Source organism: Taeniopygia guttata, chromosome 8 (genome assembly GCF_048771995.1).
Source record: "Taeniopygia guttata chromosome 8, bTaeGut7.mat, whole genome shotgun sequence".
NCBI classification, from domain to species: Eukaryota; Metazoa; Chordata; class Aves; order Passeriformes; family Estrildidae; genus Taeniopygia; species Taeniopygia guttata.
Genome location: NC_133033.1, coordinates 27,768,809 through 27,780,892, shown reverse-complemented (window position 1 = coordinate 27,780,892; position 12,084 = coordinate 27,768,809). Strand labels below are relative to the sequence as shown.

At 38.1% G+C, this 12,084-nt stretch overlaps 1 protein-coding gene across 2 annotated transcripts; it reads left to right on the top strand.

Annotated features, from left to right (window-relative positions):
* Positions 1–2,974: 2,974 nt before the first annotated feature.
* On the top strand, positions 2,975–11,271 carry RGS21 (regulator of G protein signaling 21). 2 transcript variants are annotated; one of them, XM_072933034.1, is made up of 7 exons: positions 2,975–3,311; positions 4,096–4,179; positions 5,558–5,807; positions 6,669–6,751; positions 8,168–8,229; positions 9,594–9,760; positions 10,693–11,271. In XM_072933034.1, the coding sequence occupies exons 4-7, from the start codon at positions 6,741–6,743 to the stop codon at positions 10,894–10,896; spliced, it is 444 nt and encodes a 147-aa protein (XP_072789135.1). In that variant the 5' UTR covers positions 2,975–3,311; positions 4,096–4,179; positions 5,558–5,807; positions 6,669–6,740; the 3' UTR covers positions 10,897–11,271. The 2 variants fall into 2 exon arrangements, with proteins under 2 accessions (XP_072789135.1, XP_041573640.2); XM_041717706.2 differs by lacking the exon at positions 2,975–3,311 and having other exon boundaries at positions 4,081–4,179.
* The last annotated feature ends 813 nt before the right edge of the window (positions 11,272–12,084 follow it).

Here is a 12,084-nt window from a genome sequence, read left to right as displayed (position 1 = left end):
CCTGGGGAACACAGAGGAAACACATTTATAACTACGATGTGTGCTGGTTTATTCAACACTCTCCCCTGATCTCAAAACACCAGGCACAGGCTCTTTCTGACAGTGAAAGCAGTCAGGACCTGGGCAAAGGCATTTTCTTCACTGAAAGAATGGTCAGGCATTGGAATGACCTGCCCAGGGAGGCAGTGGGGTCATGATCTCTGGAAGAATTCAAGAGGTCTCTGGCTGTGGTGCTTGGGGCTACAGCTTAGGGGTGACTGTGGCTGGGGAAGGTTAATGGTTGGACTAGATCTTGAAGATCTCTTCCAGCCTTGGGGTTTCTGTGATGAGGGTGTCTCTAGTATCACCAACAGTCTCTGAATGCCAGTTCTTAGATATTTAAAATATGCATGTTCCTATGACATGTACTAGGATCTGTGTTGGAGGAAGGGAACAGATTTGATAACAGCCCCACCTGAGTGCTGCCACTGGGCTTGCTGTCACACAGACATAAAACCTGCACACTTGCAGCTAAATTCTACCCTGGTGTGATTATGTTCCTTTATATCAGTGGAGAATCCATATCTTGGCTGGATTGCCATGAAGGAAAGAAATGAGAAAAATACATACATTTAATACTGTTCCAAAATCCAACCAAATTACAAATATAGTACCCTGAGTAAGACTTTTTGTTGTTGGCAAAATCCCAGCTGCTAGTCAGAAGGATCTGCAATGATAAATAGAAGTCAGAAGGTGCCCTTTATTTCATTTCACAGACACATGGAAAATTTTGCTTATCTCCAGGGAAGCCTTCCTCAAACCCATCAGTCTGTGGTACTGACAGTGCTAGTCCCTCTTATGAGTTTTATAATGAAAACAAACAAATAAGATATTCCTGGTAGCTATTTATGCATGTGTGTTTTCCAAAGATAATTATGAACCCTAGCTGAATTTACAGCAGACTAGTGCCATGGGAACTACTGTAAAGAGAAAGTCAAGATAAACTCAGAGAAAGGAAGGCAACGGACACAAAGATAAACCAAAAAGACATAATTATCTGGCAAAGATGGTTTTTTTTTTTTGTTTTGTTTTTGTTTTTTTTTTTTTTTTCTAGAAGAGGCTCTTTGTAGTGAGGGAAAATGAGCACTCTACTCTTTAGTGCTGTGCTGCAGTCCTGAAGATGGATTTAGTAAACGTCTGTGATGCTGTTCCAGTATTGATCAGATTCAGGACTGGCCCTGCACACATGTATTTACAGCAGAAATCTTAGGGTAGTACCAGAGAACACAGTCATGCTTCTCTAGATTTGGCAGAATCTGTGCCACAGTTACGTAAATACTCTTGTTGAGCTGCCCTAATGCAAATAATACATATACAAAGCCTGTTGGACTTCATGTTATTGAAGATTGTTTTATGTAGCAGCTTTTTATATTTATATATGCCATTCAGGCAGCAAGAGCTCCCAAAATAATCCTCCTGTCAATAAAATAATTTACCCTACCCAAACACTGCACTTTACTCCTTACATAGGTGAAGTCTCAAGACACAAAGCATGAGGGAAACAATCTGCTGACTTGTGTGGCACCAAGGTTTTTCTCTTGTTTCAACACTTCAGTCTAATTAGATGCTTTAAATTGGCTGAATGTGCTGTTCTTGTTTAATTTGAGGGAGGTGGAAATACACAGGACCAAATTTCTTCCGGTTCTGGATTTGTTATTGAACAAAAGACTACATGACTGATTTTTCAACTGACAAGAAGCAAGAATGAAATCTAAGATAAAGAATCTCAAAGAAGAAGACCGATTTCCATCTTCCAGTGAAGCAGGCAATCAGTAACACGGCTCTTATATGTGTTTACATGTTACAACTTTTAAGTGACTCACAAACAACAGATCATTTTCTTTTCCTTTGTCCCCAGCTGCTCAGCCTGCCTTAAATAGCTACTGCTTTGAATGCAGTTCCTTCTCCTTTCCACACATGCTGCCAAAGACCTCAGGAGAGAAAAAAATTGCAGAAAATCATCTTCCTCTCATCAGTGATTCATATGCTCATGAGCTTACACCTTGCTCAGCTGTCTATCCCAGATCCCCCTCTGTTCTTTGCATTTTAGTCAAATGCCTCAATCAAATGCCCTTTAAGCTCCTGTGTGGCTCTGTGGCAAAGATAAAAATGTATTTCCTCTATCCACCACCCAAACTCGTTTCCATGTTTAATTTTATCCTTGTTAATGTGTTGCTATCTTCCGTTTGTTATGCTCTTATCACTTAGGGCTGGTCTCATAAAAGCTCCCTCTGGTTTCATACCAAAGCTTTTCTCTCTCCTTTCCTAAATATAATCTGTTTGTGCAACCTCCTCCTAATTCTCCCTTATACTTTACACAAAATTATCTGGACTTCCAGATTTACAATCTAGCTTCTACCATTGACATCTCCCTGAAAGGTAATTAAAATTAACTAGCAAGAAAAACAATCCTACAGCAGCCATTTGAGAGTTTTCAAGCAGGACAGAAGATAAGGCTGAAGCCTAAAAAAAACCAACCAAACAAAAAGAGTTTTGTTTGGTTGAGAGTTCAGACAACTCTGAATTCTCATTTCTTCACCATAAAATTTGCTTGTAATTAAGACACTCTTGTTTCTTCACAGCTTAGTGGCCTAAATTTAAATTTCTGCAGTTAGTGCTATTCCAGTTTTTTCTGGTTGCACATTTTCTTGAGAACTGTTTCCAGTTCTTTTCCAATGGAGGTTTTTGATTATACAGCACTTGGAAATCCTGAATATGAGGAGCCCAGAGCACTGTGAAATATTTTGACAGCTTGTTCTTGAAATCAAAACATTTCACCTGAAGGGCATAGTTTGCTTGGATGAAAAATAACAGCTCATTTTCTTATGCAAAACAACTCTGTGCCATACTGAAGGCACACAGAGTTATTCACATGGAAAAATATCAATTATTTTGTAAGTTGTCCATGCTGTGCAGTGCTGTGGGAAGGTGGGCATTTACATAGTGCTGTGATTAAGGTGTATTTGCATCCCCGTGGGACAGGCATTTCCATGTTCTTAGGATGTCAGCAGTGTTTGGATCACATCAGCTTCTCCCAACCTAAGGGATGTACCCAAGTCCCCGTGGGCTTCGACTGCTTGAGGCAGCAGAACATTAATTTTTTTTTTCTGCTGAGGTTACCTGGTACAAGCCAGTACTACCCAAGCAAATGTCTGCATGGAATGAAATGGAATTAACAGAGGCCAAGTGCTGAGGAGCATTAACACACTGAACTGCTGGGAAACACCAGCACATCCATTGAAGAGTGTGAGCTTTTCTCACTTTGTGCTCAGGTGAGTACAAGGCAGCCCTTTTAGAAACATATGTAAATGGAAATGATTACTTAGGTAAATAAACCAATGGTTTGAATATTTAGCATTGCTTTAGACTGTCTGCTGTGATTAGTATCCAGGTCAGACGAACAAAAAATGACAGGTCTTATGCCCCGCAACAGCCAATAGCTTTTCACAAAGGAAGATAATTCAGTGAAACTAATGCCTAGAGACAGTTAAAGAACAAAAGGTGAGCATCAGTAAAAGTCAAGCTGTGAGCCTAAAAGTTCTGGAGTTTAAATATTTAATAAATATGAAATTCTTATCAAGTAATATTGACAAAGTTGGGAACGTTCAGTCAGATCTACATTCTGTTTTCTAGAATTTCAGCTCTCCCATGTCATCAAAGGCAGAGGACTCAGAAATCCATAGCCCAGTCCTCAGAGTTACTGAAAGGTTAAGCCACAGGCCTAACAGATAAAGAGAAAAATACCCTGCAATTAGCTGAGCAAGTAAGGGCCTGAGTGACTCTGGAGGTCCAGTCCCAGTTAGGACTGAACTGAAGCTATAACTGTGCGTGTCAGCTGGGTCCAGCAATGTCAGCTGGGTCCAGATTCACAAAATGTTTAGCACTAATTCTATGTGTAACTTCCAGCCCATCTCTACTACATATTTCATTTTGTTTGCTTGATGCTCTTTATTATGAATAGCCAACAGACTTGCACAAGCAGCTGATGCATTTGATTTAATACTAAAATCACTTTTTCTACTGTGACATTTCAGTGAAATATCAGTTTCCTTCCAGACACTATTAAGTTCCAAGCAGAGGAAGTACAGAGAAATACAACCAGCTGGCTTCTGTGAGAAGAAGTGGCTGTGACTAACTTTGGTTAGTGAACTTATTTTCATTGCCCCAGTATAAATATTACAACAATTCTATTAACCTGCTGTGTACCTAAAATATTTTCAGCTTGCATAGACTGAGCAGTCACTGACTGCTCAGAGTGTTGTACAGTGATGATAGTCCCTCACAGCTTCTTTGTGGTTTTGTGGATTGTGAGCAGTACCCCATAACATGCAAAAGCAATCTGACTGCTTCCATCCATTTATTGTGTGTGCTAAAATATTCCTGGGTTTTAGCATAGTTCTGTAGCTGCTAAGACTGACTTCAAAATATCCATCAGTCCTGAAAAATCTTGAAGAGATGGTCATGTCTGCTTCGTTCAGAAGCACGCTATCAGGTAGAAATTAAAAAAATGCATGTGTCGCACTATCTGGAATTTTGTTTTGAAATAAATATATATCATCTGATGATACTAAAAAACAATAGGCACAGGTCCTCAACCTTCCCTCTCAAAGTTTCACAGGAGTTAATGAACTATGATATAACAATGATAATACCTCTTTTAAAAAAGCAATATTAATCAATTTATGGTCACAGTTTTAAGGTGGGTAAATAGAAGAACCACTGGGATTAGACACAGAGTAAACACTGAGAAATTAACAGAGCCAGCCATAAATTACGAGTTGCCTAATTTAGTGTCATCTCTGTCCTCACAACTGGGCTGACTTTTCTGGCATGACAATGTTAAAAATTCAAATTGTAGCTGTTTACACTCTGTCTGTCCAGAAGCTCCACAGATAAATATCAGTTGGATTTTGTATGATGTTCATGTCCTTTTGCTAAAACCTGGGACTGAATCAGGCACAAAGGAGTTGATGCTAATGCAGATGCTGAGTTTTCTCCCCAGCTGTAAGATGCTGAAATTAATCTCATGAGCACAATGTATGAAAGGCTTTTGGTCCTCTCTGGCACAGAGGATGTTCTCTAAATAAGAAAAAATGACCAATTAAGCAAAATAAGAATCATGGCAGAAAGTCAGGAGGGTAATTAACATTTCTGTTCTTCTGCTATAATGTTTAGAAGCAAGCAGATGCAAAGCTAAGGAATTACAGAGGGTATTAGTATTTTGCTGCTAGGAATATTTTTTAGTAATATGTGGGACTAAAAGGGCACCTTAGGTTATAATTTCTAGTGTTATTTTAATGAAGACAACAATTTAAAATAATCTCACAAATATATGAAAATCTATCTTCAAAGTTCAGAAGAATAGAGAGGGAAAAAAATTCTACTGGGAGACTGCAAAAAAACCAGTTTGTGAAACCTTATTCTGGTTTTCAGTCTGAATTTGTTCACTGGCTGCTTCTACACATTTTTTCTTTTGTCAATATAACCATTAAGCTAAACCAATTTTTTTTCTCACCAGGTTACCTCTCTGTATTCAGAGGGCAATCATAGCTCCTCTCTGCTTTCATCTTAGAGACAAACTGTTCTTTCATTCTTCTCCTGCAAGACAGTTCAATTCTCCTGCTCGTCCCAGTAATGCACCTCTCCATATCTGTTTCTATCCAATTTCAACTTCCTGGAGCACAATTGACCAGACTCACTGGTTTTTTGTCCCATGTGAAGTTCATTAAATAGATTGGCCTGAAACTTCTTTTACAGATCTACAAAAGGTAAGGATAAGGAATAAACTCTTAACATTGCTAAGCAAGAAACATGGCATGAGGTGCTTGGGTTTTTCTTTCTGATCCTAGAAGATGGACATGGCTAAAATAAGAAAGATGTTCTCAGGCAGGTAGGAGGCAGCTTTGCTCATGACTGTACCACAGAGGAAAATCAAATGGGACTTAAACTCCTTAAACTGTTCTACTAGGTGTAAAATATTTTAACTGAGAAGACAAAAATCCTTAAGTCTGCAAGTTGGGACAGCTGGGATCCCAGTTTCTAAACCACTGGAAGTTTATGCCAAGTGGAGACATTGAGAACCAGGAATGTGGGTGATCTAAGTAAAAGATTTGGCCTCAGGACAAGATTTGGAGGGAGGCATGAAATTAAGCTGTAAGCCTGCTTATTCAGGAGAGTGAGAGACCGCAAAGGTTATAGAGAGGAAGCAAAGAGCTGGGAATGAGAGAATAATTACCAAGAGCAAGTGACAAATTACACAGACCAGCAGCTGGCTACAATCCCTTCTCAGCCAGTTCTAGGGAGCAATAAGTTCTCCTCTGGGACTTTTCTCCAGGCTAAACACCCCAGCTCCCTCAGGTGCCCCTCATCAGACCTGTGCTCCAGCCCCTTCACCACCTGCTGCCCTTCTCTGGATTGGCTCCACCACCCATGACCTGGGCAGGAATGTGTTGCCATTGCCCCCAGTCCTTTTGTATTATGGCCACTATTGGTGAGAGTGGCACTTCTTAAAATTAAGCCACATTTCTGAAAGAAATTATTTTAAAGAAAATGTTGAGAAGGTTTGTCAATGTGCATTGTCCTGTTTGGTTGTTCACATGCTAACTGTATTGTTCCTGCTGTACCTTCAGCTTGAAGATCAGTCAGAAAAAGAAACTCTGACTTCCCTGAGACAGTCAGACAGACAAACAGTGGAACAAAAAATGCCAGTGAAGTGAGTTGCTGTTTATGGCTATTTTTAATGGTAGGAGATTTATGTGACGGGATGACCAAGTTTGAATAATCTGCACAGCTTTATTTTCCTTCCCCCTTTGAAGGGGATATGACTATTCTGATTACTTGTTGTCAATTCTGCTTGCCATTCCCATTCAAGTAAATCCCACATAGTCAGTGAGATCATTCTCTGAGTGGTGAGTAAATATTAAAACAACTAATATTACCCATAAGAACAAGGAGCAAAACTGTCTGGTTTATTGGTCTTTCATTTTGCTATTTTGTTTGACAAGAAAGCTAATAAACATTTAATAAAAATCTTGAAAATTTGTCATATATTTGATTAAAGTTTCTTATTATTGCTAAAACAAATTCTCTGCCGATTAACACCATCATCATGTGATGTCTTGCAAAGTACAACATAATGCTATGTTTAGTTTTCATTTGTTTTCACAGACTTCCTATATTTGCACTCCAGCTTCCCTCATGTATGTCTTTATATATATACTTATAAATATGCACAATTTTTTTCTTGCTTAAATGTAATTTTTGCATTCTGGATACAAGTAAATTGAGAGCTACAAAAAAGCTTGCTTGTTTAAGGTGTCACTGCCACCAACCCTTATAATAGTATGACTACAGCCACATAATATCCTGACACTGTTACATGATTTCTTTATAAATTTGCAATTAGAAAATACCATTACTGGTGATGCTGAGAAGTGGCTGTGGAACACAGCTCTCAAACCAACCTCTATAATTCAGAGAGCAAGGTAACATAATAATAATAATAATTCAGAGCCTCCTTAGTAACATCAAATGTTTTTTACGGAACTTGGGAGTGTTTGTGATTTTTTTTTTATGCTGAGTTGTTTTTTTTGTTTGGTTGGTTTTCTGGTGGGGTTTGTTTGTTTTAAGAAAACTGGTAATATTTTATACAGAATGAAGTGTTTGCCCTCATATCTAGCAGAAGCCTATGGCAAGTTGCAGGGGAAGAGCCGAAACTATGAATTTACTCAATTATTTATGCCACTGAGAAGATCATATGAGGCCTGTGTTTCCTATTAGTGTTAGCTTGGTAACATTTTAGACAATTCTTGTCATTACAAGCAAAAAGTGCCATATAAATTAACGCCTAATCCTTTTGAACTCCAAAAGAAAGTCAGTACACTCTCTAGAACATTCCTACCTCTCCTGTGCTTTATTAGACCTCCACCAGCTGCAAGTATTACGAGTATTTCCAGGATAAATAATCCAGTCAGTGGTGCCAATATCCCTATTTTGCTGTGTGTAGGGTAGGTGGAGTGGCTGAGCCCCTCTCCCAAGCAGCCAGCCACACCACAGGCTCTCAGCCACCCCAGGCTGCACAGGGCAGAGACCACAATGCTATTTTCAAGGATAGATGTTGTTTCCACAGGTCAAACGCTGGGGAAACCATGGCCTGGTCTGAGTCTGTGGATACAGTACTATCTAATAAAGGTAAGAAGTGATGGAAAAACATATGTGTTTTTAAAACATTTGTCATCCCCTTTGCCAAACATTTCCGCCAGGTCTTCACACTGCTCTCCAGTTCAGCTCCCCACATGCAATGAACTGACCAGAGCTGCTGCTGGAGGTGGGTGAGCTGCTGTCCTGAGAGGTTTGTCTAGGCTGCAAACACAATATACCTTCTGGCCAGTGCTCAAGGGCAGGCAGAAATGCCATGAAATAGTTTTTGTTAAAGTAACTGCTAAATTCCCCTTGCAGTGGTTTCATTTTTCATAATTTTTTACACGAAAAACCACAAACATTTTATTAGGTATTCCTGAGAAATATGCACATTGTACAGTGACTTCCAGTCAAACAAAAAATGACATATCTAAAGCCACTTCTCCTAGAAATGCCATTTCTACAGGCCTTGTCAACACCAACAACCACATGCAGCTTGGAAATCTCCTTGCCCCTGCCCCATTTCCCAGCAGTAATGTTGTGGCCTAGACCCTGGGGTGCCTCCACACATTCCTGGATAACTTGACTAACACAACTAAATTTGGGTACTGTCAGCTTTCTTTACTCAAAGCTTGTGATCTGGATTAATTTTAAAACCATTTATTCCAAACAAACATTTATTTGTTTCATTTTTTCCTCCTCAAAGTGAGAAAAAAAAAAATAGAGGAACAAAGAAGTAACAAGGAGTCCATCTTTTATCCAGGTCTTAATCTTCCCTTGCAAGGAGATGGAAGCCCCATTTGAGCAGGGAACCTCAGCTGTCGGGGAAGCACATTAGCACAGTGTGACCTACATTTCTATTTGCTTCTCAGCCCTGGAGTCAGCCTCAAATCTCTGATTTCCCAGCTGCTACAAATCCTTTTGAAGACCAAAACTTATAGGATCCCCTTTTAACAAATGCACTGGTAGTGCTAAAGAGACCAAACCACAGCAGGCAATCCTTGGTTGGCAACTCAACTGAAAAACTCTCTTAGTAGTCCCCTTAGCAGCACTATAATTTAATCTCCTATTTATTTCCCCTGCAGCAGCTTCTTAAACCTGACTGCTGGCTGATATGTAAAAGAGTGGCAGATACATAGGTTACACTATACTCTAAATACTGTATATATACTATATATATATACATATATATGTATACTACATATATATTTACATACTGTAAATACACACAGACACACAGACACACAGACACACAGACACACACACATATATATATATTATATATATATATATATATATATATATATATATATATATACATACATGAACATACACACATACGTGTGTATGCACACGCATAAATTGCACTAGCCTTTCAATTTTCCTCCACCCACTATCTGATGCATTTTCCCTAGAGGGCCTAGTGGCTTTTCGGACATTTTTGAAGTCCGAGTTCAGTGAGGAGAATGTGGAATTCTGGCTGGCCTGTGAGGACTTCAAGAAAACCAAATCCTCCACCGAGATTGCCTTGAAAGCCCAGAAGATTTATTCTGACTTTATACAAGCTGATGCTCCAAAGGAGGTAAAGAGTTTTTTTCTGTGTGTGCTTTGGGTACTGAGGATAGGGATGAAGTGGAAAGTTCAGATCCAGACCTTAAAGAATGACAGAAAATACATTTCAGCCTGGCTGCAGGTCCCATTTTAATGTCCATTATTTACCTTGTGCAACTCTGAAGCAAAGATGTTACGGTTTACAATTTACATTCCTCACAGTGGGAATAAATTTCCCTCATCTTCTGAAATTTGTGCCAGAAGTTTTAAGTTTATGCTCAATATAATTTGTTTTCATTAATCATTTTTTGTAATGCAGTAAGCACCATCTCTTCTGTATTTAAGGTACTACAGCATTAGTAGGTTTATAATTGCATTTGTTCTTTTGTATAGGTATTTTTGACATGATGACAATGCAAAAATTTCCATCACAGAATTCAATTTTATAATTATTTCAAAAAAGCTTACTGTGAAAGAACAAATTGCTTATTAATCATTATTCACTTTCTGCACCATAAACTTTTACACTGGTGGTTTTGCCTTTGCTAGCAAGAGTGATTTAAATGTTCCCATGTCTTACACATGATTGAAATACATCTTATTATTGTTAAAAACAAAAAAATCCTTAAAAAATACATAGGGCCAAAGACTAAAATGATGCTGAGTACCTTCACTTTTAATTTACTCTCTGGTAATCGGTACTTCATAGGATTTGATTTGGCAGAAAGATGAGAAGGAAAAGCAAGTTTTTCCCTTCTTTTCTTCAGCGATGACATCTTTTTAAGAGTCAAATAAAATAAAGAATTCAGTCTGCTAGAAAAGAAAGGGATGAGCTTCCTGCTTATTTGCATCAGTTGGGTTATTTGGGAGGAAATTCCCAAGTGAAGCTTGTGTTCTGGACACATTCAGACCTCAGCTTTCCCAGCAAACTGACACCACTTTCATGCTCCTTTCTTCCTACAGATTAATATTGACTTCCACACCAAAAATGACATCTCCCAGAACATCTCTGAGCCCACCCTCAGCTGCTTTGATGCTGCTCAGAGCTCAATCTACTGTCTCATGGCAAAGGACTCTTTTCCCAGGTTTCTAAGGTCAGAAGTGTACAGGGAACTGGTGAAGAAGCACCAGGACAGAAATCAGAAGAGATGGCTCCCATTTCTGTGAGGAAAAACACTGAGGCATTAGGAATTGATAATGTCTCCTATTGCAATTCAGTACAGATAATTATTCATTATTAAAGTGATTGCAGAAACCGCTTTCAAAGTCACCTGTGCCAGCTTGTTTTTAAGTACAAATTGTATGCAATTCTTTCTAATAACAGTAGAGAAATATTCAAGAAGCAGGATGGAATATGCTAGACACTTGAGCTATCTTCCTAACAAGAAAGTTTACCATTGTTGTTTTTTTTTCAGTGTATGTTTCAGTTTTCAAAGAGATTTGGGATTTTTAAGCATAATGTTTTGGTTTTCTTGTTTGTTGTTGATTCCTGTTTAGAAGTACAGCCTCCAGAATAAATCCATTTCAGGAGACTTGAATATATTACTCCTTCATTTGTCACCTTATTTGTAGCTTGAAAAAAAATTTAAATCTTCTATTAAACTTATTTTATGCTAGTTCAAAACAGAAGATGTAGAAATATGGTTGATAACACACTATGATAATATCTAATAAATAGGCAGCTGGTTTATAACAAATATTCTTGGCATTTAGAACAAATTAATGTTTCATAATACAGCTATCTTCAAAAAGAAAGTCTTCAAGTTTCTTTATGTTAATTTAATTTTTTATTGAAAAGTATCATTTATTAATTGCATAGGCACTTGGGAAGAAAGCCACAACTGAGTAAATCTCCCTTTGTACATTTTCAATTATTTTCTTTGCTTTTCCAATTATATAAGGTACTGTCCCCCCACATGCTCACAAAGAAATAATTTCATTAATTGCTACCAATGAAATGAATTTGCTAATTTCATTTCAATAAAATACAGATAAGCAAAAAAGTAGGCATAAAAACAGTTTTAGGCTGTCAAGTAAACATGTAAATCAGGATTTAGTCATGGTGTTATCCTTCAAACCAGCAAGATATAATTGAAATCTGCAATCTTCAGGTGTTTACAAATGCACACACTAATCAAATTCACTGCTCTTGTAGGATTTATTGCAAATATTTAGATGAAAGGAGGAGCTGTGTCGTGGTATTGAAGAAAAAATACTTTAAAGAAATAATCTTTGCTGTGGAAAAAAGTTCTAAATACAAGAGACAGCAATAAGAGTTTTCAAGAAGAAAAAAAATTAATTCTATTTAGATGCTTTTGAGGTGCAATAAATCTCCAGGAATCTTGCTCTATTTGG